Consider the following 26,514-nt stretch of genomic DNA (forward strand, 5'->3'; position numbering starts at 1 on the left):
GGAGGGCTCAACATATGAATACGAGTACTTGAAAATTCTTTTCTTTCCTTGAAAATTTTGGCCCATTCTGTAGACTTTTTGGGTACTTCAGTTCAGTTCATCCTCTTTTAGAGGTGACACAAGTGTTTCCACAAGTTCCTGTCGCACATGACAGATCAAAGTTCCTCATCTTCAAGGCCAACATCCTCTTCGATATCTTTCTTTAGTGTCAACGACGGACGACCACGCCTACGCCTTTCATTCGGTTTCCAGAGGAGAACCATACCCGCCATTTCCTCGTGGCGCATGACATGGCCGGCCAGAGACAACCTACGGTTGCGAATAACCTTAGTAATCTGTGGCATGTCGCCATACAGCTTACTAAGTTACTGTTTGTTATGTAGCTCCTCCAGGAAATGTTGAGGGCTGCACGGAGTAGACGGGTGTAGTTCCCATCAAGCAGGATACACAATGACTTTGTTAATGTCCATTACATTGGGTACTTAGATTGTCACAAAGGGTCTAAACTTTCTCATTTTGGTCAAAATTTGTTCAGTTTAGCTGTTTATTAATGGGCACAAAGACAGGTGTGAGTTGTTTGGATAGGATTTTAAATGGAGGTCCTGTATTTGAGGAATTAGCCATCTCTCGAGCACAATCATGTTTAAAGAACCTACCACACTTATGGGTCCTTCCTGATGTGATGATCAAATAAATGTGTCCAGATATGCAGCTTGTTCAGTACAAACCTGGTGTGTTACGTCATGAGGCGGCTTTCCAGGTATGAAATACAAACAAACAAAATCTGACATCATTTTTTTTCTGGTCCTGATGTTAATATCCCGCTGTTGTGTCTCTACAGGTTAGACGAATCCCTGCTGGAGGCTGGATCAGCTGACGTTCCCATGGAAACGGCGGAACAGGACGTCCCAGCATGCCCCCTGTCAGCAGCCAAAGCCGCCCTCCTGTATCCTTGGCGTGTGATGATGGTTCCTGGTTTATTGATATATAATAATAATTTTATTTGCAAGTTCTTGCCCGAGGGCTAATTGCAACATGAAACAATACATAGCAAGGGTATACTGTGCGAGTTAACAATGTTGACTAGTAGAACACATGGCTATTCTAAAAACTGATACGGAATATAATCTACACATTTTGGGTTTGACTTCTTTTTTGGAAGCAGTGGAAGACGAAGTGTCCCACTTTTTTTGTAATGAGTGGGTTTCGGGAGGTTAACAAGGTTCTAGTTTTATTTTCGTCCGTAAACGTTTGGAAATTGTGGTAAGTTTTGGAGGCTTCTATAAAAAGCTCTGTTCTTTCCCGATCATTGAAGGTGCAGTTTGAGAGAAAATGTATCTCGTTTAATGTATTCCTGGTTTATTACTTCACAAAATAACAATTATTTGTACTTTTACCTACTTTGGTTGAGCTCCCCCTCGAACAAAACTTGAAAGCTTCCATCAGGGACTGGATTTCCTTCACTCCAGTGAGGTTTGTGTCGGCTCTTAGCGTATCGATGAAGGTGCCTCCTGGTTTTCCACGGCTTCTTTGCCCTTTTGTAGGCTCCCATAACACTAGTCTGGATATCAGAATGTCTAATGCAATTAGCGCAGCTAATTTCAATCTTCTTGCTTCTAACAAGTTGTCTTCTAACAATGTTGATTTGGAAAGGTGACCATGAAATGTAAAACATTAGGCCACTCCTTTTTGTAGGCAGCGAGTGTGTTTTATATTTTTACTTGCTTCAAATGAAGTGTTATTAGGAGATAAAATGTAAAGCTGTTGACCCATGGTTCAACCCCTTTTTCTCACTTGGAAGTACAATGTGATAGCATGGAGGTCATCTGCCTAGAACCTCCTTGGTGCTCTTGACCACCTCAGTCTACATGTAATAAGGACCACCTGGCCATTTGGGCCACTTTTGGTGGTCCCTCCGTAATCTTTCCCATTGACACAAACACGAAGAATCCTGTCTATAGTGATTGTTTGCTTACATCCTTTCAGTAGTCACTTACTGATAGACAGGTTCGACTGTACTTCATTCTTCTAATTTATTTTATTCAGATTTACCACATATGTGGAAGAATTAATATCACAGGTGACTATCACCTTTAAGATGTCAACCCAGACCAGACTGTAAGATTTAGACCATCGCACACCGGGGCATGCCCCTACTCTTTTTCAAAAAGTGTGGTGGGTTCTTTAACATGCGCGGGGTGTGGCTTTCCCCAAACACGGGACCTCCATTTAACGTCCTATCCGAGGGACGTCCCTAACCCTAGATGAGCTAGGTACTCATTTACACTTGAGTGAAGTGAGGAAAGTCGTGTTAAGTGCCTTTCCCAAGGGCACAACGTCGGGGCGCAAGTTCAGACATGTCTCTGGGCACACCTGGGATTAGATCCCGGGTCCCACTGTTTGACAGCCGCGTGCTCTACCACTTGTGCCACTTGACGCCACATGATAATAAATACTACAGGGGGACAACTGTTATTTATCATTAATAGCACTGATTTGCACTGATATACACCTGTAGGGAAAAGACCGAATGTTAACCATAAAGACCATTGCCGTTAGGCACTCTGAGACTCTTTATCAATAACTTTCCAACATAACATTCCGTAACAGTTACAGTTGTCTCTCTGAAATTACATGTAGGTTATTCTTTTATTTTTATTTTGACATAGTAGAATTTATTTTGTGAACAAAAATCATTGAACCTTAGTTTTGACTATGGCTTAGTCTGGTTTGGTTTATTGGTCCGAAATTACCCGTGCAATGGCAGCCAATGCTGAATTGCTGCAGGGTTTACAATCACATAATACACAATAATACACATGATACATACATTGTACTTGCACACTTGCAATTTATGAAACTGTCGCAGGGGTCTGGGGGCTGCTATTCGGCGCTAGCAGGTGACCTCAATACGACCTTCCCCAACCAAAGTCAGGTACCCATTCACACCTGGTTGGAGTGAGGAAATTCGTGTTAAGTGCCTTTCCCAAGGGCACAACATCCGGGCATACCGGTGGTTTCGAACCCGGGACCTCTCGGTTCTGGGCGAAACGCCCTACCGATTGCGCCATACGATGCCACTCTTCATTAGTAGTAGTAGTTACTGTAGTAGTATCCAGTATTACATTATACTAATACATTAGTACTATAAAATAGTTACTGAGCCTTCCAACATGATATTCTATTAATGATAAATAACACTTGTCCCCTGTAGTAATTATTATTAAAAGCTTCGTTTATTCCTATATTTTGACACATGAAAAAAAATTATTGGACATTGCTATTCCACCTCACCTCACCTATCCCTTTGTATCCCTTGACCTCTTCTTGGGTCGTTGGGGCACCATGAATATGTCCTCCACCATCCTTCTCCACCTCACTCTATCCTCTGCCACTCTCACTGCTGCCGCCATGCTTAATCCTGTCCACTCTTTAATGTTGTCCTCCCAACATTTTCTTTGCCTTCCTCTCTTTCGGCTGCCTGGGACTGTCCCTTGAAGTATGGTTTTTGCAAGACCTGCCGATCTTACCACATGACCGAACCATCTTAGCTTGCGCTTCATTACAATTACCAAGAGGCTGTCATTTTGTCCGATGGCTAGGACTACTCTGTTGTAGATTTCCTCGTTAGACATACAGTCACAGTGTGTGATGCCCAGGATTTTTCGGTAACATCTTGTTTCCATTGAAAGAATCCTTCTCTGTAGGTCAGCAGTAAGTGTCCAGGTTTCGCAACCATACAAATAAATTGACAGAGTTAGGGAGCGCATAAGGTTGATTTTGGAACGTAAACAGACATTGCTATTAGTCTCTCTTTATTAGCAACCTTCCAACGTAATGTAATTTTGTCTCTCCGGAATTAGAAGCTACGGTGATTCCTACCTTTATTTTGTCCCTTGAACAAGATGGCCTCAGCCCTGGTCCCCCTGTTTAATACTTAAGATGATCCCTCTAATGGCAATAACAGTACATCAAACGTGACGGAAACAATCCCTGGTGTCTATATCTAAATATAGACTGATTAGGGAAACACTGTCACTGCGGGGGGGGGGGTGATGTAGTCAGAATGGAATTGCAACAGACACATGCGGCGTCTGTGTGCCATAGTGGCAGAGCATTCGGCTATGAACCAATGAGACCCAGGATTAATCTCCAGTGGAGTACACAGACATGTCCGGACATGCACCCAGACGTTGTGCCCTTGCAATTGGGAAAGGCACTTAACACATATTTCCCATGTCCTAAGCCCAGCAGTAGGGTTTGGGTTGGCGTTAGGAAGGGCATCCAGCCGTAAAAACTCTTGCTACGAAAAAGACTTGCACTTGCTGAGGAGTTCTGGGGCTGCCCCATCCATGTGCAAGCACGTCCAACCCCCATATGATTGGGACTAAAAGACATAAAATTGGAGAGAGAGAGAGAGGGAAATCTGTCAAACAGTGATCACAATCGTCTCGATCTTGGTGATGTCTTGGAGTTCACATGTACATGTAGTTCTGCGTCCAATCTTTTATAGAATACCTGTAGGGTTTTTTGTTGCTAAATTAGATGAAATGAATTTGTGTTTAACAAATCTACAATGTTCAAAACAACAAGTGCCCTTCCCCCTTGCGTTAGTCTAAGTTGATGTACATGTCATGTGTTTGATTTTGGCAACTAGAAGAGGCTGCTTCTCTCCTTCGGTTAGTTTTGTGATCTTAGGCCACACCAATTTATTTTCTTGATTATTAAACGGAATGAAAAAAATAAAGAAAAAAATGCTAGATTGGAAAAACAACATGAAAACAGAATCTCAGAGGAAAGTTTGTACTTTGGTGCACACAATACCAGGGAGTGAACAGGGTCAGGTGCAAGTTTTCACCCCAGCTTTCTGTTTTCACGATTTTTTTTTGCCTAAAATTTAAAAAAAATCTGTTAACCAAGAAATTAAATTGGTGTGGCCTTGTGTGGGCCTTTTGCCGTTATGAACTTTGACGGCTCCCTTTTTTGTCAAGGAATGAGCAATCCAATACTGCTTCAGGATCTGTGATGTCACGCTATGCAGATAGGACATGATTTGATTAATACCTTTTAGTTGTAAGTGTGTTTCCTGATTTAAGTAGTAAATGTCATTAGTGTATCGATGAGATCAATATGAATACAAATAAGTGGGTTTCGACAGTCGATATCTCACGCCTTCCTGGAAGCCCGAGTACTCATCTGTCAGTTCCTGTTGCTGTCAAGGTTTAGGGAAAAAATGAGCATGTTTCAGAGTTTTCAACGTTGTTTTTAGCTGCCTGAGGTTTTCATAGGATTTTGGACAGAAGTTATTATTTGTTCAAAGATGAACGAAAATAGTTAGAACTTTGATCAGTTTGTAAAGTTAAGATAGGAATCATCTGATATGATTTGTAACCCCAGAACCTCTGGTACTGCTTTGATTATTGTACTGTACAAGCTAGACCCTCTGCTAGAATTCGAATATCATGTCCGCGTAGAGGTGGACCAATCCCAGCCTGAAGTCGTCTACTGTTGGTGCGGTTGAGTGTTCCATTTGATAACTTCACTAACTGCTAAATATGTACAGGGGCGATCTGACCCGCGGGAGGGCTGGGACCAAGGGGGATGCTGAATGGACCGTGTTGTATTTTATTTATGTCATACCCACCGGAGAAAACACACATTTCAATGCAGAATGCGTCAAAAGTTGAGAAAGTTTTGTGTCCTCAAACAAAAAACTGTAACAACATTGATTCCAACCTCCAAATCCGGTATTTGAATTTTCGACGGCGGCGCATCTGGCGAGCTCGAAATGCATTCTAAATATTCTATGGAAGCCCGTGTGATACAACTTACATGTAGGACCCCGTGTGATACAAAAAATTATCACACGGTCTGGAACATTTTTGGAACGTTTTCGGTATCAGGTATGACATAATATATCATACAGTATATTATAATATCTATACAGTATATTGACTCATAACTTCACTAACTGCTAATACCACATTGATTAACTGCACTATCATCATTATCACCATTCAAAGCATGATAAGAACTTTGTGATATACATGTATGTCTCCTAATGATGTTTTATACAGCTGTAATGTTTTATACAACAGTTACTCGTGATGACTCACAGTCTTAATTACAACTTCTGTACTAAGTAGTACATGTACATGCAGCTACAGAGTACATCTAACAACATTATTATGTGTTTTACATGTATATCCAATGCTTTTTACTGCATTCATGCACCGCTACGTTTATCATCACATGTGATTACGGTGCACTTTTCTTACACTTCGTACTAAAAATGTTGTCATATCAGCCCTATAATGCCCACATTACAGGCATGTTAGGCGTGAAATATACAGCCTTACATAAGTTGTAACTACAATGATCCTACATTTATACTGCCCATGATAAAATTGTTGAAAATAAATAATTATGCACTGGCATTTATTACAAGAGAGAATTTAATGCAGGACTTACCTGCTGTCTAACTAGGTATCTTAGACTTACTGGGGAATGGCATTGCCAGCATGTCTGCGTTTGATTGTTTTTAGCTTTGGGGTAAATTTACAACATCTGGTCCACCTTGATTTGTGGAACACTTACTGTGAGTGACAGTCATCTTATTATTCTCTTTCTATCTTCTAAATACTACCTTGAGGATACCTTGAGGATTCATTGGTGAAGTAGGCCTGTGTTGTCAACCTCTTCTCACTCACACGACAGGATGGTACCTCTTCTTCTCCCAATGTAAATCCAGCCTTGTTTTAAAACAGTTCACAGTATCCACTTCAACTACCTCATCTGGCAGCGAGTTCCAGTTGGAATACTTGGAGCCCTTTTACATCGTACATGACATATATGTATCGCAAGGAGCTTTGCAAAGGCAAGCTTTTAAGGGCTTCTAAGCATAATGCGACAACACTTTGGCAAAAGAAGAGAAGAAGTGGAGTTCTCAGATTATAAATTAAAATGGAGCATATTTATGACATCAAACACTCAGTCCATCAATGTCGTCTTCTCTGCTTAAGGTATTTTGCGGTACATGTGGGTGCCCTGATATCGTGCATGGATGTGTTTGGAAAAGCATGCAAACAGTCGTGGATGGCAAAAGAAGAGAAAAATTGGAAAAGTGGAATTTTTAAATTGAAAATGGAGGATATTTATGAGATTGAACGCTCAGTCCATCAATGCCAGTCCTCTCTGCTTAAGGTATTTTGCTGTACATGTACATGCACATGTGCCTGTCCTGATATCGTGCATGGATATGTTATGAAAAGCTGCGGTTTAAACATTGCACACAGTGGAGGATTGTTATATTTATTATCGCCGAGGAATCTAAGCGCATATCTCATACCGGCCCGTTCGAACGAGCCCGCTCGTAATCTTCGTTGTGTGTGTGATGGATTGTAGGCGATGGGCGGATGGATCTCGTGTGATTGATCCGAGTTTAGTCCCAACACCTGTAAAATGCGTAAGTAGTTTGCGGATCAATATCTGTGGAATCAGGCGTTTGTATCAGATCCGCGCTTGTGTGCCATGATTGCTTTTCTCGGCTCATTTCGGGAGAGCCATTCGTCAGGGAGAGCGGGCGCGTCGCTGCGTGTTTTTTCGGGGGCAGATTATGCGGGAGCTAACTTTGCCATCAGCTCTCATAACAGGTTTACAGAACCATGCACCATCGGAGAGATGGGTGTGATCACGGGGCAGTTCTTTATCAGTTGTGTGGTTGTCTCCAGCTTTTGATTTTTTCTGTCCCACTCATTGTTTGGGAGCCCATTGGCATGTTGTTGGTTTCCGTGATGGATGGATGGATGGATGGATGGATGGATGGATGGATGGATGGATGGAGGATGGATGGATGGATGGATGGATGGATGGATGGATGGATGGATGGATGGATGGATGGATGCCATATGGATGGATGGATGGATGGATGGATGGATGGATGGATGGATGGATGGATGGATGGATGGATGGATGCCATATGGATGGATGGATGGATGGATGGATGGATGGATGGATGGATGGATGGACAATTTTTTCCATCCCAAGAAGCAAATTTCTGTCCCAGGACGGCAGGATGGGTCCTTGAGACACCACTGCTTAAGACTCTCACAGATTTTTAAAAAAAAGATGTTTTTTTTGGCTTTAGCATTATATTGGCTTTAGCATTATATTGCTAAACTATAAAAACAAAGGTGCTTTTCTGAGGTTAGCTTGTATTCACTGAATGATTTTTTGGCATTTGGCAGTACTACATGTGAGAGCTGGTTGTTATTACATGTATGGGGCCGTTCAAAAACAGTTCTTTGGTCGTCATCAAATCCAGATCTTTTGATCTCACAGATACCCAAAACAAAACTGCTTTCTGGAGGTTAGCATTTACTAACTGAGTGATTTTTTAGCAATGGATGTTACAGTACAAGTGAGCTGTGAGAGCTTGGGCTGTTCAAAAACAATTGTGTGGTTGTCATCATACACAGGTCTTTAGACTCTCACAGACACCAACAACAAAGCTGCTTTCTGGGGGTTAGCTTGTATTCACTGATTGATTTTCTAGCATTAGGCACATGTGAGCTGTGAGCTAGGGCTGCTCAAAAATAGTTGAGTGGTTGTCAAATCTTTGGCACTATTGCCGCAAACAAAGCTGGTTTATAACTGCGAGTTTTATAATATACAGTTTGTCATCTGTTATAATGTAGACAGATATTTCTGCTAAACACATTTTCTTAACAAGAGGTCTACGTAATCTAATATACTTTCAGATTTCTATTTTTGCTCGACAAGATATTTGCTTCATTTTACTATTCCCCCGAAGGTTTTGCTCCAGCCTTCTGTAGTGTGTGTGCAGACACTGTTACGGTAGTAGTGTGTGCCGGGGCCAACATACATACATGTAGTTATCCTGCCTCCGTATAGTTATCCTGCCTCCGTTTGTCATTCTGACAGAACTGACATAAGAGACACATCTCTTAACAAGAGGGTTACTGTACAGTTTTTATTCTTATTCAGGAAATTGTTGTCAGTGTCAAATTGTAGGACAAGTTTTGCTCCAGCACTTGATATGCAGCACGACACTGTAGTGTGTATATATACTACCGGTAAACTTGTTTGTCATTTTGATGGAACTGCCATAAGGGACACATTTCGTAACCGAGAGCATCACTCTCGGGTTTCTATTTATGATGTCAGTTTCCTATTTCCAGGAAAACTATTGCTCCTGCCCTGTGTACTGTATGTGCAGACACTGTAGAGTGTACCGGAGCAGACATAGTTATCCTGCCTCCGTTTGTCATTCTGACAGGACCGACATGAGGAACACATTTCTTAAACAAGAGGGTTACTGTCAGGTTTCTATAATTTTGCTCAGGAAATTGTTGTCAGTGTCAAATTGTAGGTCAGGTTTTGCTCCAGCACTTAATATGCAGACACTGTGTATATATACTACTGGTAAACTTGTTTGTCATATTGATGGAACTGCCATATTATAAAGGGACACATTTCTTACCAAGAGCATCACTCTCTGGTTTCTATTTATGTTGTCAGTTTCCTATTTCCAGGAAAAGTATTGCTCCAGCCCTCTGTGGTGTATGTGCAGACACTGTAGCGTGTACCGGAGCAGACATAGTTATCCTGCCTCCGTTTGTCATTCTGAAAGGACCGACATGAGGAACACATTTCTTAAACAAGAGGGTTACTGTCAGGTTTCTATAATTTTGCTCAGGAAATTGTTGTCAGTGTCAAATTGTAGGACAAGTTTTGCTCCAGCACTTGATATGCAGACAATGTAGTGTGTATATATACTACCGGTAAACTTGTTTGTCATTTTGACAGAACTGCCATAAGGGACGCATTTCTCACCAAGAGCATCACTCTTGGGTTTCTATTTATATGTTGTCAGTTTCCTATTTCCAGGAAAATTATTGCTCCTGCCCTCTGTACTGTATGTGCAGACACTATAGCATGTACCGGAGCAGACATAGTTATCCTGCCTCCGTTTGTCATTCTGACAGGACCGCAATAAGAGTCACACCCCGGAGACGCCGTAGTCACGTTCTGTCACTTCCCGTTGCCACGCCGACGTGAGAACATCTCCCATGACAACGGCGCACGAACACGGCTGTACGCTCCCGTCGTATGTCATCTACGGTGTGCTTGTCATGTGTGAAGTCTGACGGAACGTTGTTTGCTGCAGCAGACTTATTTATTCGCTAAACCCATGCCAGTGTCATTGATGAAGGTTAGACATCCAGGTAATAAGATACGCCAAAAATATTAGATACTGACAAGCAACGGATAAAATTTTGAAACTGTCTAACATTTCAGACAGCATCCGCTATCTTTCGTCAGTGACTATGCCAATGTCAAAGGACTGATTCACCAGTAATGTTTTTGGCTTGTCCGTCTGGCCATCAGTGTGTCTGCTTCTGTCTGTGTGTGTGTGTGTGTTCGTGTTTGTTTGTTTGTGTGAAAGTGTGTGTGTTTCTGTCAATCCCAAATACAATGCAGCATTGCCATTTACATCCTCAGTGCTCAGATTTCTGTCGGTGGGACTGAAATAGTCACAAATTTCAGTATGGGTACTAGTAAGGGTGAGAAAACTGCCATCTCTGTTTGCATTGCTTGTGCTTAGATTGTGTCACATCAGCACAAAAGTAGCAACATCACATGTACAAGTACAACAAGGGTCTCGATGTTAAAGACGTAAAAAACAGGGTCTTCAGTACAAACCTGGTGTGTTATGCCATGAGGTGGTTTACCGGGTATGCAGTACAAACAAACAAAATGCATTTTAAGTTCGCATGGTTTTTCTTTCGCGCTAAGGGGAAAATGGAGTGTTCGCAGTGTTTTTAAGTTTGCAGCAGCGCTATAGTCGCATACTGTTACAGTATTGGACAAAAATGTTTAAGGAGGTTTTAAGTTTGTGGTGAAACGGTCGCCGTGAAAACCGCGAACGCAAAGCCATCGCGAACATATCTGCATTTACAGTATGTGAAGCTTTGTGTAGTGTTGTTTCCTTGACCACATGTTCCCAGAGACCAGGTCCTGTCCCGCTCCTACAGTGGACCCTTTCTACAAGACAGCCTCGCAGAGCTGCAGTTCACACAGGTCATGGTAGGTGGAGCTTCGTTACTGTCATTAATAATTGATTCATCAGGAGTGGTTAAGTGCCATTTTCTATCAAAATTTGATTGATAGTTGAAAAATTGATAATTGGAATTCATAATTATTCAGATCTATTGAGTTTGTAATCAGAGAATTTATAAAACTATTTCATGTAAAAGATTATTTGACTTGAGAGGGCTCAGCTGAAAAGGATGTTTGGTAGTTATCGGAATATTACCAATGCATTATCTTCATTTCAAAATCGTGTTACTTCTCTAAAATGTTTGATAAGGAAAAAAAAGTCTTGAATTTCAAAAAGTACCGGTAAACTCGTTTGTCATATTGATGGAACTGCCATAAGGGACACATTTCTTAACAAGAGTGTCACTCTCGGGTTTCTATTCATGTTGTCAGTTTTACTATTCCATGAAAATAAACAGTGACATCTAAACGTACGCATATGTTCATTGTTGCGAAGAAGTCTTGCCGTCACATTAATGCAGACCGTTACTGATCTGACCAGTTGTTCTAACTGCTTAATTGCCTTTTAGAATCATAATGTATCTGTCTCTGCCAATTGAAAATATTATTTGTATAAGCGGTAAATAGTTAGTTTTTGAATACGACCTGTACAGCAAGTACGCAATTCAGCCAGTTGGCTGCTATGTACTATCTGCTATGTTGTTTTAGCAATTAATCTTTCTACTTATTCTACTAAAAGTTCAGCCCCAGCCCTTGATAAGCAGACACTGTACTGTGTATAGATGCTACCGGTAAACTTGTTTGTCATACTGCAGTATGAGTCGTGCTCACAGGTTTAGATGTATCTAGAAGATGACTGTTGGCGCTTGGCTTTTTACAAACAGACAAGCTTATTTATTAATTTATTTTGATTTACCACATTTTGTGGAAGGATTGACATAACAGGGGAACTATCACCTTTCCAAGATGTCATCCCAGACCGGACTGTAAGGTTTGGACCATCGCACACCGGGGCATGCCCCTACTCTTTTTCGAAAGGTGTGGTGGGCTCTTTAACATGCGCGGGGTGTGGCTCTCCCCAAACACGGGACCTCCATTTAACGTCCTATCCGAGGGACGTCCCTAACTCTAGATGAGCTAGGTACTCATTTACACTTGTGTGAAGTGAGGAAAGTCGTGTTAAGTGCCTTTCCCAAGGGCACAACGTCGGGGCGCAAGTTCGTATGTCTCTGGGCACAACCCGGGATTAGATCCCGGGTCCCATTGTTTGACAGCCGCGCGCTCTACCACTTGCGCCACACGATGCCACTAACAACGCTGATCTCGCTGATTCAATCTTACCCTCACCCTGTCATCATTGTGTGGTGGTGAGGAATTGTTTCCATTGTTGCATATCATGAGGAGCAAAGATAAATGATCACCAAGTTTATTGCTGGGCCCCGTGGTATAACCAGTCAACAGCAACTTCCCACAGACTTTATTACCCAGAGCTACATTTATATCTGTGATGCTATCTTCAGTAGGGGATGCAGACACTCCATTGGTTTTATACACTACACTGCTGTAAGGCATGCAGCATTCTGGTACATGTATTCACTTATTGTGATAATCACTATACTATAACACTTAGTACATTAAGGAAGCACCACACTTCAAGAGTAGAATCAGTCAAAATTTTATTACTTATCACAGACAGGATTCCGGTCATGTCGGTCTGGTTTTGATAGACAAAATTTGCATTAAAGTTCTGGTATGATATAAGATAGAAGCTTTACTGACACATGAAAGTACCGCAACTTTTATACAGTCAACTACAAACAATGAACTAGAAAACAGATCTTGAAATTCTAGTACTACTGAAAAATAACTTAACATATTATTTTCTTTGAGAGCCCAAAGAAACATGGTCATTTTGAGCCCCCTAGCAGTATTTCCAGGTACTGCAGCATTGCATACCGGCACCCCCTTCCTGAAAGTAGTGTGGCATAGTATCTGCAGTGGATGTCACTCGAGGAGAGAAGGAAAATGTCTAGACTATGAATGATGTACAAAATGACTAATAAACTGGTGGACGTACCAACTAATAGATATCTAATACCAGCTCAGAAAAGGACAAGAAATAGCCATGCCTTTAAGTATCAGACTTTCCAACCGAGGATTGATGTGTTTAAAAATTCGTAGAGTGGAACTCGTTACAACCAAGTACAGTGGAAGCATCCTCATTAGATAGCTTTAAACAATGCATGCAGTTAGATATGCGAAGGTTAGACGTGACAGGTCGTTCGGTGTAATATAACCAGCTGCTGCCGCGCCGCGTGCCTGAGAAGCTGGTGTGTTACGCCGAATGGCGGTTATTCCGGCTATATAGATACAGATACAGATAGTCGACAGACAGCTGGCCGGACGATTGACCTCTTATGGGAGGGAGATACCTGGGATTTGTTTAAGGAAGACGGGAGGGGAATTAATTATATAAGGAACACAATCATCTATGATGGCTAGTGCTAAGGCCACACCAATTTAATTTCTTGGTTAACAGATTTTTTTTTTTTATTTCAGCAAAAAAAAATAATGAAAACAGAAGGCTGGGGTGGAAACTTGCACCTGACCCTGTTCACTCCCTGAAACTGTGTGCACCAAAGTACAAACTGTCCTCTGAGATTGTTTTCATCTTAATTTTGGAATTTAGCATTTTTTCAAAAGATCTGTTAACCAAGAAATCAAATTGGTGTGGCCTAAGGCATTAAGAGACACAAAAACTCACAGAGGTTTGAGATCTTTGATTTTTCTCGGCCTGTTCTGTTCCACACATCCTCATTATCACACATTGGGTGTGAAGGCGACAATAGCAGCAAACCCACCGCTTTATTAATCGCTATTTGCTTTTCCACGTGAAGAGATTCCTTCATCTGGTGATCAATTATTTCACCTGTCGGGCCGGCTGATTTCTCGCTCCGTTTATTGATTACTCTGATGCAGGATTAATTGCTTTCCCTGGGGGATCTTACACACTGGTGGACTGATTAAGGAAGAGAATGCACACGGCCACGTCGCCAGCAACGCTTTGTACAAACGAATAATACCGTAGTTCAAATCCTTCCATCCTTACATTCCTGCTCTACAATGTATTAAGGGGTAGAAAACTTTTGACTTTGTCGTCTTTCAATTCAGAGTTGTCGAAGCTTTAGGACAGTGTTTTGGACACTTTTTTTAGTCTCTAAGGTCTGCAATTCTGGCGGCATTTCTGATGTTGTATTTTGCACCATAGTTCAAATCTTCCCATGATGACAAGAGTCTGTTCTATTCTGGGGCAGAACGTTTTTTACCTCGTCGTTTAAAATGCAGGGCTATTAAAGCTTTTAGACCTTGTTTTGAACACTTGAGTCTCTCAGGTTTGCAATTCTGGCGGCATTTCTGAGGTTGCGTTTAACACTTTCCCTCAATAGCCCAACTTTTAAAGTAACTGATATCGGGCTATACACAACAGATTTTGGCAAACTAGTGTTACGTGAGTTTTGTCAGCCACATATGCATGTGTATCTGAAGTGTGAATGTGTTGGTTTACTCCAGAGAATCTCCCAATTGCAGTACTGTGAATTCATTTATTTTCACGGGATAGTGTACATGTATCTCTTTCAAAATTAAGGGATTATGAAAGCCAAGACAAAGCACAAGCAGCTGGTTGTCCCCAAACCCAAGCGAGAGATCTTCAGGAGATCGGTAGCCTACCGCGGACCAAATGTCTGGAACAGCCTACCGCCAGACACACGTACGGTTCCGAATCTGACTTCCTTTAAGAGACTCTTGAAGTAACGGAAATGAACAAAACGAACGGACACGAACCATGAACCAGCTTTTGCCCTACTATATGTTGTATGTTGTAGCAATTGTATATTGTTGTACCATAAATATGTAATGATATATGTTGATGAGTTATTAGGACTCAAATGACTGTGTATCTCTGCTATATTGTATCTGACCCTTACCTCTTCCCTCATGTCATGACCTCAATGCAAACCGGACTGCGTGCCGATTTGAACTTATCATGAATAAGCAAAGCCAAAGGTTCAAACAAACAAACTAGTGCCAAATCTTCAAAATGACAATCAGGAAGTCATCGCCCGCTCTGTATGCAAATGAAGGACGTAAACAGAAATAAAGTCACAGATCCCTGCGTTACCAGGAGCCATCTGGCTTTGTGAATTATATTAAGGAGAAGATCCCTCAGCATCTGGTGATCCGTTATCTTGAGCTGTTTCCAAGTCTTAAGTGCCGACAGAACTAATCAAAGAGGGAAGACATATTCATTACTTCTAATAGCTTCTTTCATAGCAAGATTCTCCTCTTGTCAGTGATTGATGGCGGTGATTTGAGAGATTTAGAGTAGATTTCTATGTGGAAAGCTGTTTCAGGAAGAACTATTTACAGGAGGATTTCTCTTGAAATTTGATCTGATTGAGTTCCAGTGCTGTCCTTGAGACATTTCTGCCTGGAAAGCTGTTCCAGAAAGAGCTATTCGCAGGGGATTTTCTGTTGAAATTTAACCTGATTGAGTTTCAGAATTTGCTGTACTTAAAGTAGTGCTGTCCCTGGCGAATGTCTGTATGGAAAGGTGCTCCAGAAGGAACTTTTTACACTGGGATTTTTGTTGACATTCGATCTGATTGAGTTCTAGTGTTTGCTGTCCTCGAGTGTTTTTCTTGGCAAATTTCTTTGTAAAAAGTTGTCCCAGCAGCAAGACCCGCCTGCAGGGGGGTTTCTGACAAAATTCAAACTACTTTCGGAGTTTGCTGTACTTTAGCAATGTTCTAGGTCCTAAATTCTCGGGTATTGTTATGATGTCTGTTGGTGTTTTAGTTTTACTTGTAAGTTATCTAGGTTCTGTCTCTGGTGCTGAAAGACAAGTAATTGAGTGTTCTTTCTCCCGAATCTGTATTTTCTCTTTATCTGTGTGTGTAGTGCTACTTTTTGTGCAAATGTCATTATTTTACTTTAAAAGGAACTCAGTCTTGTCTCTAGGAGATGTAAACAGCTACCTACTAATCGTTACAACACAATAAGTAGTAGAATGTAAGAAGTAAGCTCACTGAATATTCTGCTTTCAGTAGCCTTCTTCAGGTCCAAATATGAGTAGTCTGCGCCTGTAGCAACACAATTCTTAGACAAAATCAATCAATTAATCAATCAATCAATCCACTTGTCATATCAACAAGGCTGAATTGTTCTTACTAAATTTAAGACCATGTACGAATTGTCTGTACATTGACTTCGTTATTTACACATTGACAATTACGCGTAAGTTGTCCAGCAGTTCTACAGTCCGAAATGAAATTGTCGGCTCTGATCTGTTTTGTTCACATCTTCCCGCACTATCAAGTGATCATCCTGTCCCTGGTGCTGAAGTTCAAGTATTTTGTTGTTTTCAGTAGTTCTTTGTGCTGAAGTATCATTTTTTCTGTAATTTGATGCTATCTTTGTTGCTTTTGAAAGCTTTGAATTGATAGGCTCATTATTTACACATTAACGCCAACAGCACCAGAGGTCACTCACAGCGATTCATTACACTTCCATGCAAAACAGAAACTCATCGCGGCAGCTACTTCCCCAGAACGGTAATTGACTGGAACAACCTACCCCAACACCTCATCAATTCAACATCGGTAGCCAGTTTCAAATCTGGGTTGGCCAAGTCCCTTGGCCTGCCCAGTACCAACATTTAGTCATATAGAGTGTGTCGGGACAACACCCACTGTAGCCACATGTATATAGCACCGTTTGTTTAATACTCACTTATTTATATAGTTATTGTTGCGTCGATTTAGTTTATTTTTTTTCGGATTTTCACCACCACCGCTGCAGCTGGGCGTGACCCTGTCACTTTATCCTCAACGCTATGCCCCTCGCGGGGTTTTGTTGAGTAACGTATAGAAGTAGAAGTAGAACACAATGACAATAAAAGGCTTTTGTCCTAAAGGAACTTGGCAACTCAAGAATGAAAGAGCAACATCTGTCAATATTACAGTCTTGGCATTATTATTTAAAACACATCAACAATCACAATGAATGCTCCAGTCTAAGAGAAATAGATAACAGCTCTATTCTGTTTCATTAGCACCTTTCCTAACCATCTAGTGGTCATCCTGGTCCTGTCCCTGGTGCTGAGGTCCAAGTGGTTGTCTCAGATCTAAAAGAAACTCAAAGTTGAAAGTGCTGACGCACAATATATCAGTGATGACATTGTTATTCACACATTTACAACTGCACTACAATTCCCTTTCAGTTCTTCAATCTAAAAGCAAATTGTAAGCTACTGTTTCAGTCACACCTTCCCACACAATGTAGTGATCATCCCTGTCCTGTCCCTAGTGCTGAATCCAAATATTTTGTTGTTATTAACTAGTTCTTTGTGCTAAATTTCCACTGTCTCTGATGATCTGATCTAAAAGCAAATAAGCAACTCAAAGCTGTAAGTGCTGATCCACAATGTATCAGTTATGGCATTTTTATTTACACATGAACAATTGCAATAAAATTCCTCATTAGTCTTTTAGTCTAAACGCAAATTATCATCTCCATTGTGTTTCCTTGGAACCCTACCCGAAGCGAGAGGTGATAATCTGGGTCCTGTCCCTGGTGCTGACGTGCCTGCTGTGTTGTTCTTTGTTCTGAAGTTTCAGTTTTCCCTGTTATTTTTATGTGTAAGGTTTTCGTTGATAGTTTGTCATTTGCAGATTAACATTGGCAATGACAATAAGATTCCCCTTCAGTCCTCTAGTCTAAAAACAAATTAGCAGCTCAAGAATGAAAGCGCTGATGCACAATATGACAGTAATGGCATTAATATTTACACATTAACAACCACAAGGAGTTCTTCAGTCTAAAAGCAAGTTGTCAGCTCTATTGTGTTTGATTCACACCCACCGTAAAGTGAGTGGTGATAATCTGAGTCCTGTCCCTGGTGCTGACGTGCCTGCTGTGTTGTTCTTTGTTCCGAAGTTTTCCCTGTAATTTCAGGCTTTATATTTAGTTGATAGTTTAACATTTGTAGGTTAAGATTGACAATAAAATTCCCCATCAGCCCTCCAGTCTTAAAGCACGTAGCGATCATCCTAGTCTTGTACCTGGTGCTTAAATGCCTGTTTTATTCATTTTTTGTGCTGAAATCTCGTTTTTTGCTTTCTTAGGTTTTATTTGATACTTGATAATTTACACATTAACTTTGACATTAACTTTGACAATAAAATGCCAATAAAATGTCGGTTCTCTAGTCTGAAAGCAAACCGTCACCTGTATTGAGTGTTGTTCCTGTCCCTGGTGCTTATGTTGTTCTTTGTTCTGAAATCTCAGTTTTCCCTGCATTTTTATGCTTAACCTTCTCTCTTCTTCTAACTCTGTTACCAACAGGGAATCGGGTGCCAAATGGCTACTTCAGTGTGCTAACGGTTAAGTTTTATTTGATAGTTTATCATTTGCACATTAACTTTGACACTAAAACTTCTAGTTTGAAAAAGCCTAGTTTCTCTAGTCTGAAAGCAAATTGTCAACTGTATTGTGTCTGTGTTGGGTTCACGCCCACCCCGGCGTGAGTAGTGATCATGTAGGTCTTTCTTCTGAAATCTCATTTTTCCCTGTATTTGCACATTAACTTCGACAATAAAATTCCCCATCAGTTCTCTAGTCTAAAAGCAAATTGTCCCCTGTATCGTGCCTGGTTCACGCCCACCCCAGTGTGAGTAGTGATCATTACCTCCGTCTCCGGAAGGTTTGAAGTTGATGGATTGATTAATCCGGGCAAATCTGGAGCAGCTTCCGCTGATGAAGCGCTTCATTTCGGGGATTATCCCGGAAGCTCGGAGGAAGGCGTGTCCCAACGGTTGCTAGGAGCCTCATTTCCCTGGTGATGAACAGCTGATGAGGGGAAAGCCTCCCAACAGGAGGATGATCCAGGCCACAACAGTTCATTTCTTTGGTTACAAAAGAAACAGACGTTTCAGACAGCATCTTTCGTCAGTGACTAAAGGAAAGAACTGGATAACCAGGTTTTACACCAAAACTCTGAATTGGTATTTTAATGAGGTGAAGACAATTTAGGATGGTTCAATAGAAGACAGTTTACACATGCAGTCTTTTGGCATATTGTATTACTAGTACCTGGATGTGCAACCTCCATCGGCACATTTTTTTGGTTACTTGGACATTTTGAGTTAGATTAAAAGTTTGTCTCTGCTGGTAAAATTTAACTTTTAACTTAATTGACAAATCAGCTTGGCGGTCTCTCAGAAAGACTGAATTGTGCAGGCTCACAGTTGCTATTATCATTGTTAAAATAACACAGTGGCTACAAAATTACACAAGATGGTTAAAAATGAATACAACAAAATGACAACATATAGTCTCAATAGTATTGCGGGCTTTGAATGTACTGAATCGTTCTTTGAATGAAAATTTATTATATTTTGTACCAAGTTAAATTGTAACTGCCAACACAATGCAAAATGGAACTAATCGTCGTCTAAGATTGAGCACCCGATTATGTCATGTTTTGCCGATGAACTGCTCACGAGGTGGAAAGCCACCCTACCTAAAATGTCTGATATGTGAATCTTGTTGTGTTGATACTGTACATTGTTCCTACGGTTAAACAACAACATAGGAGGTGGTACTTACTCTGAGTAAGTGTGGTGAGGGTGGGGACCCATGTACATGTACTGGAAAGTTCCGCATGTAGATATAACACATTTGCCATGATCAAATGCATTTCTTGCATTATGAGTTTACAAAACTATCACTCACTCACAAAACTATCACGTGGCATGTATTGATGTAGTTTTGTGTGTCAGACCAATTTGATTCCTTTTCTATATCTTCGTACACAATCATGAGTAAATATTTCAATCAAACTTTCAGCACACGAGTTCTCACTAAAGAGTTGCTCACAATGGAACTCAGTCAATGATGCAGTCACTTGTAAACACTCTTCAATGAGTGGCCGAAATTTTTCTTTACACCGTTAAGCTGACCTTTCGACCCTCTCTCTGTATGATAGGACAAAAACACTGGCCTCAAACAATACGGTTAATCTGTAATTGATAATAAAGACCCAACAAGTCTGCCGAGACTCGTTATACCCGCCCTGGTCCCAGTAAAACCCGTCCTGATGAGAAGCCGTGAGATTTTCTGCAGTTTTTACGACGTATTTGCAAAGCTGTCTTGATTGGGGTCAGCCCCCTAAATTGGGCTGCTGGTTTTGGTTGTCAGCCTGCATGAATCTGAACTCATCAGGATAGGAGGCCTGTGTGTTGAACTTTCTGGCACCTGTTTCTTCTTAAACCTTAAGATGAGAAAAAGTGGACCTGCAAATTGTCTCCCCTAAGCTTCACACCTGACTTTGGGTAAAGGAAAAAGTTGTAAGCAAATGTTGTCATGTTACAGGACAGTATGAAAAGTTACACGTAGAAATGTATAAGCTGCCAAGAATGCATGAAGTAGTATGAAAAGTTTGAAATAGGTGTGTCAGAGATTACTGGCCAGAATATGGTACAATTTACATGTAACTTTAACCTTCTCCCTGCTGCCTAACCCCTAATCAATACAAATATGGTGCCAAACAGTTACCTTAGCAGGATAAAGGTTAAGGCAAAAAGAAAAATCATTGATCCTGACTTGATCCGTGCATACCTTAGTGTTGGAAGAAAGTTTAACATTGTGCTATGATTTAATTTACTACCAACACAGATGAGCTTCCATGATAATGTGAGAAAAGAAAAATTGTTGTCGCTCTACGGAATGCTGACTGTCTTATACGCCACATAAACTAGAACGAAGGGGCTGATTTATTTGGCAAAAGTTATCCCGTAGTTTTATTGGTTTTATGATCCGCTAGCTAACGGCTATTTGACACCTGGGAGTATTTCATCCACGCATTCATATTTATGTCGCAATCAGTTTGATCACGGCCTGTCATCCATATTTCATAAGAGTAAAACCCGACGTGATAAAAGTCATCCTGTCCTCGCGCTATGAACTTACGCTTGTATCTCACGATAAATACCCCGTCTTCCGTTCCTCGGGCCTGGTTTTGATATGCGATGTCTCCCGTTTATGCCTAGCTGTGAATCTTTCATCGAGAAAGAAACTGACTCTGAATTATGAACGTCTAGAGGCCAATGAAGTCAATAGCATGCTTGTTTCTACAAAATTTAGTAGTGCCCCAAAGAGGATCTGTCTGCACGGATCATGTGTTGGGTCAGAAGTTATGGTGTTGTGACCAGAAAGTAACAAATGAAGGAACTTTTTCTTAGTTAACATGTATGTTGAGGACCTGGTCTATTTAACAAGAGGGTTTGTTTTCATTTACAGTGTAGATAATCATCGCTGTCTGTCAAAAAAGTAGCAGCTAGATTTAATTCTTCAGACGGCCCATTTTTTAATCATGTCATCAAATTTTTGGTTTCCGAAGGGAGGGAAACTTAAGACCAAGTTTGCAGTGCCTGATCAGAGAGTGATAAACTTAAGACGGAATCTATTTGATTTAGTTTTTTCTGCTACTGACATACAATTTTTTTTTCACATGCTAAAACTCCAATGTGAGAAAGATGGCTCACAAGACTACTAGTAGGAATTCCCCTTGCAGGCAACCAAACTTTGTTCCAAGAGAATTAAGTATATGTAAGCTCAAAAAACTTTCTCGAAATTCAGCTTTAATTAGATTCAAATGAACAACCAAGCGCTTGGGACGCACAACCCTATATACACATGATGTCAGTATAGGACAGCCAAAAGTTTGGCGAGTTTGCTTGTTCTATTGAAACAAAGTTTGGCCATCTACAGTGTTAACTGCCAACACCGGTGAACTTTCATACTTTCATATTATGATGAGAATCCTCATACCTGTGCCATAAGTTACACCAATATCCAGACTTTGCTTCTTGTGCTGCAGATCTCTGAGTCTTACATAAACCCTCTACCCTAGTGTTGGACAAATCCTTGTCAACTCTCCGTCATCCAAGCATTAAATTTCACGAATGGATTCTGGCTCACAGGAATTAATAGTACCCTGCCAAGTTCTAAAGTTATGCTCGACTACATCCAAGTTGAACACGGTTTGAAAGGGGTCGTTGAGCCCCCCTCTCCCAGTGGCCGCCGCTGCTGTTACAGCGAGGACGTTAAACACGCGGGGCTCGGAGTCACGAGGCACGTGGGAAAAGGAGGGGCACCTGCTTGAATGATAATGAATACTGCTTTGACTTTTCGTTTGCCCAGGTGAGGCTTTAAATTGCATCTTAAGGTCTTATTCATGAGTTTTTTCGCCCCATAGGCTTACATGTTATAATACGTGTTTTACATGGGCGCGTTCGTAATGAAGATATAGAAAATGTGCCAATGTTATTCCTTCCTTTTTGAGAACATTATCCTAGATCATGTTAAATAATTGCCAACATTTTCACTACACACAATCTCTTTTTATACCAATTACAAAAAGGCACTTTCCAACTGTAAACGCATGACCTCATCACCTACAATGCCCGGGTGTGTACATCCGACCTCAAGTGTGACTGCCAAACTTTGCCTGCTAATTTCTTCAGATACAAACAAGCTTTCGTCAGTTTGACACTTGATATCAGCTGGGCTAGCTAAAAGGAAATTTCCCACTGATATAAACACACGTTCATGCAGCCGTTAATTTTTTGGCCATGGATTCTTTTAGGGTACCCACTCGGAGTAATACATGAATGAGACCTTTACACAACTAGCAAAGCCTGGATATTGGTGTAACTTGGCACGGGTATGAGGATCACTGCGAGCAGTGTCTAGTTTGCTAGATTTATGATACATGTAATTTTGAATGAGTGTAACTTTATTGATACAACAAAAGTGCAGAGATGTCTACATGGTAACCTACGATGTACTTTGACACAACTCCTGATATTTTTTTGGATGAAATAATCTGTGGCAAACACAAAATACAGGACATTTGCAAATGTAATATACTAATTTTGGACACAGTTTTGGAAATTTTGCTAGCTCTTTTTAACTATCATGATGAACGGTACAATATATCCACTGACTACAGTAACTAGAAACTACTTTCAGCTGAAGTGTCCAAACTACATAGCAGCAGAACACAGTAGACTACAACTAGAGTCTGCAACCCTTTTCAGTAGCATGCAATACAATGGTACACAGAGCGATATTTTCTATGTACTGTTGTCATGTCCGACTCCTATATCCATGTACATAGGTCAATTTCTCCATAAATCATTCGAAAAGCGAGACAGAATTACCCATACATGACTATATATTGTAACAAATACACTGGTTTCGAAAATATTTTGTACTTAGAATTGTAGGATAGATTAGCCTTGTAGAACAGATTGTTGATTTCATGCCATACATTGTACCATGTGCGATTGTTGAGCAATAAAGTTCACTTCACTTCACTTCATAAGCTGTGATCCAGACTGTAGACCTCCAGGGCTGTAAGCAGGGTCACTAAACACTACACCTCTGGGCTGTTTTATCCTAACGTATTGTTCATCGGATCAATGAAAGTGCTGAGAGACGTTTTATGCTGATGCTCGTTACAACCCGCAGGTTACGAGAAGCTAGTTCTCTACAGGCCATAACGATTTTACGTTAATTATTTACCTTCTCCACAACTTAACGATCTGAGACATAAACACTGCGGTCTGTCACCGCAGTTCTTTTATTGACAAAGTTTTCTTCTAAAACTCCTGCTGGTTTGCCATAACTTAAGTTTTCCTCCTTAAAGGGACTTAGGGGACGCAAAGTTTACTTTATCGACAGTCTCCATCCATGTGCAGGCATTGATGTGGGCCTGGAGTCACTGCAAACCATAACTGTTTGGCTGTGTGAGGAAATGATAAAGCTTCAGAATCTGTTTTAAGGCAATGTTTGGTACTCTCCAAAAATTTACTCTCCAAGCAGAGGTTGGTGGGGAAGATCGATCGTGACCTTTTTATCCTATGCCCCGTTTTTTGTCTGCCCTCCCCTATGTTGGTGGAGAGAGGGGACAAAAAACATGGCATAGGATAAAAAGGTCACGATCGATCTTTCCCCACCAACCTCTGCTTGGAGAAACCTCTGCTTGGAGAGTAAATGTTTGGTAATTTCCTATTCTCTCTGATTCTGCAACTGGAAAAGAGTGGCATTGTCCTTTGGATACATATTATGTAAAGCTAACGGCCCCCGGGTACAAGAGCGTCTGCGCATAAAAGAACCCAACACACTTATTGTGAAGAGTAGGGGTGAGCAGGTGCGCTTGGCTGAACATGTGAGCCGAAGGAAAGCAGCATTGTGTTAGAGCTACTAGCTAACGAAAAAACGTTATGCTTCGTCCTCAGTTTGAGGTCACAGCTAGGATTGGTCTTTTATGTTTGGGTTACATTTCCAATCTGGGGCCCGGCCGGGCAGTTTTAGGAATGAAAAGTATGATACAAAGGACAACAAAAACACAACGTACCAAAATTTTTTTTAAGAGCATAGCTCATGCATATGTATTGACATACACTTATCTTTTCATTTCCACAAACAGCCCAGCCGGGCCCAAGTTGGGAAATGTGACCCTAGCATAACTGGGGGTGGCTGGCTACTGTACAGAACAGCCCAGACAGAGCACTTGAGTAGGGAGGCTGCCCATCAGACGGAATAGCCCGGTGTTGTTACCGTGGTGATTGCCTGTTCTGGTGCATCAATGCAGCGACATGTTTCTCACTCCTGGCAATCTGTTCCTCTGGCTTTCTCTCTCGATTGGCCGTCGCCGCCGGCAACAAATGATGCGTGATCTAACACTGATGGAGACTCATCAATATCGCCGGGTCACGAGCAGCCCTCTCGACTTGGTTCCATGTTGTAACAGAAAAGAGGCTGTTTTTTTCCTTCTTTTGATTAAGCCCCCCTCTCACTGGACCCGCGGCACGCTGGCGGCGTTGCTGCGGCCGATCGAATTGACAAAGCACTCAACGAATTTCATCAACAAAAAACAAATCTTTTTAAGCTTTGTGTGTTTTGTTGTTGTTTTGGTCATACTTGTACGTGTTGAATGATATTCCCATTATAATGTCAAGGGTAACACAACTCCAGTAAGCTTAAGCACCAGGGATCTGCTAAATGTTTTTCTGTTAATCTCAATGTCGACTAATCAACGCCATATGTTCTTCTAAATTTTACTCAAAAATTGCACCTGACCCTGTTCACTCCCTGGTATTGTGTGCACCAAAGTACAAACTTTCCTCTGAGATTCTGTTTTCCTGTTGATTTTCCAATCTAGCATTTTTTTTTAAATTCTGTTAATCAAGAAATTAAGATGGTGTTGGCTAACTAGCCTAAGTTTGCAACACCGCCGCCCCCACCCGATTCATATCCAGGTCTTGGAGACACAAACTCTCTTGATGTTATATTTGAAATATACAGATGACATATAAGACAGACATACATAGACATACAAGCAATCATGCCAAATCTTTTCACAACTTAACAAGATAGCAATAAACCAAACCAAAGTACCATTTGAACTAGTGCTCGTCTTTGTAGACCTGCACACAGTGGTATACCCAGCTTTTATTGGAAACTAGCAGCATCATTTGCATGCAAGTTAATGACATCGCAGGTCTTAACTAGTTTTCATGACTTACCAGCATTTACATACGATCTTCAAACAACCTACACTCTTGTTCCTTAAAGATTTATACAGTTTGCCTGCACTTGCCCTCAGTCTTTATAACACTGCAGTGTTTACAACAGATCTTTGTAGTTTTGAGTGCAGTTTTTCATGACCAGCACCACTTACTCCCCATCCTTGATCATTAATCAGGATTTACGTTGTCAGAAGAGTAAAAAAAGATGTTATATCGTCCTGCTCAAAGGCTGGGAAGCATCAGAAGTAGCTATGGTTATGTTGCTGGGAGGTATTCATGGCTTTTTAAGGGCTGTCCGAGGATTCTAGCTGGCAGCTTTAGTGCTTGTTCTACAATTGGATGAATAAAACAGGGACGGTAATGGCGACTGCAATTTCCAGGTCGACCCCTTGTACGGCGAAGATACAACTGCGCGATCGATTCGCTCCGTTGTTAAACTTCGGCGGCAGCGTCACGTGCCATTTTACAAAATCTCTTTCTAGAGAGGAGTAGACTTGCCTGTGTGGTGTGTGGCCGGACAAGTGCTGCGGCGGGGCGATTATCGACCGGGGCATCGCCGCATACATTAGGTGATGGGTACATTGTCCACTGCACCGCGGCCGCCATTGTGCTGGAGGTTCCGCGGTGGGGGTCACGGGGGTCAGGATGTGAATGTACTGGCGTGACATCTGGAGTTAGGGAGTGTATGAATTAGGGAGCGCTTTATGGCCCTGCCTGTCGTGATTCATGTCGGTGCCAATAAGTCGCCCCCTGAATGTATATCCGTCTCGTGCCA

General features: G+C 41.3%; 1 protein-coding gene across 1 annotated transcript in view; it reads left to right on the forward strand.

Annotated features, from left to right (window-relative positions):
* LOC136440454 (nucleolar protein 11-like) overlaps positions 1-26,514 on the forward strand; it is a 55,674-nt gene that overhangs the window by 13,293 nt on the left and 15,867 nt on the right. Inside the window, exons 13-14 of the mRNA XM_066436504.1 lie at positions 842-946; positions 11,031-11,109. Of these exons, the coding sequence (XP_066292601.1) occupies positions 842-946; positions 11,031-11,109 (184 nt within the window). The remainder of the gene's footprint in view (positions 1-841; positions 947-11,030; positions 11,110-26,514) is intronic.

Source organism: Branchiostoma lanceolatum, chromosome 8 (genome assembly GCF_035083965.1).
Source record: "Branchiostoma lanceolatum isolate klBraLanc5 chromosome 8, klBraLanc5.hap2, whole genome shotgun sequence".
Taxonomy (NCBI): Eukaryota; Metazoa; Chordata; class Leptocardii; order Amphioxiformes; family Branchiostomatidae; genus Branchiostoma; species Branchiostoma lanceolatum.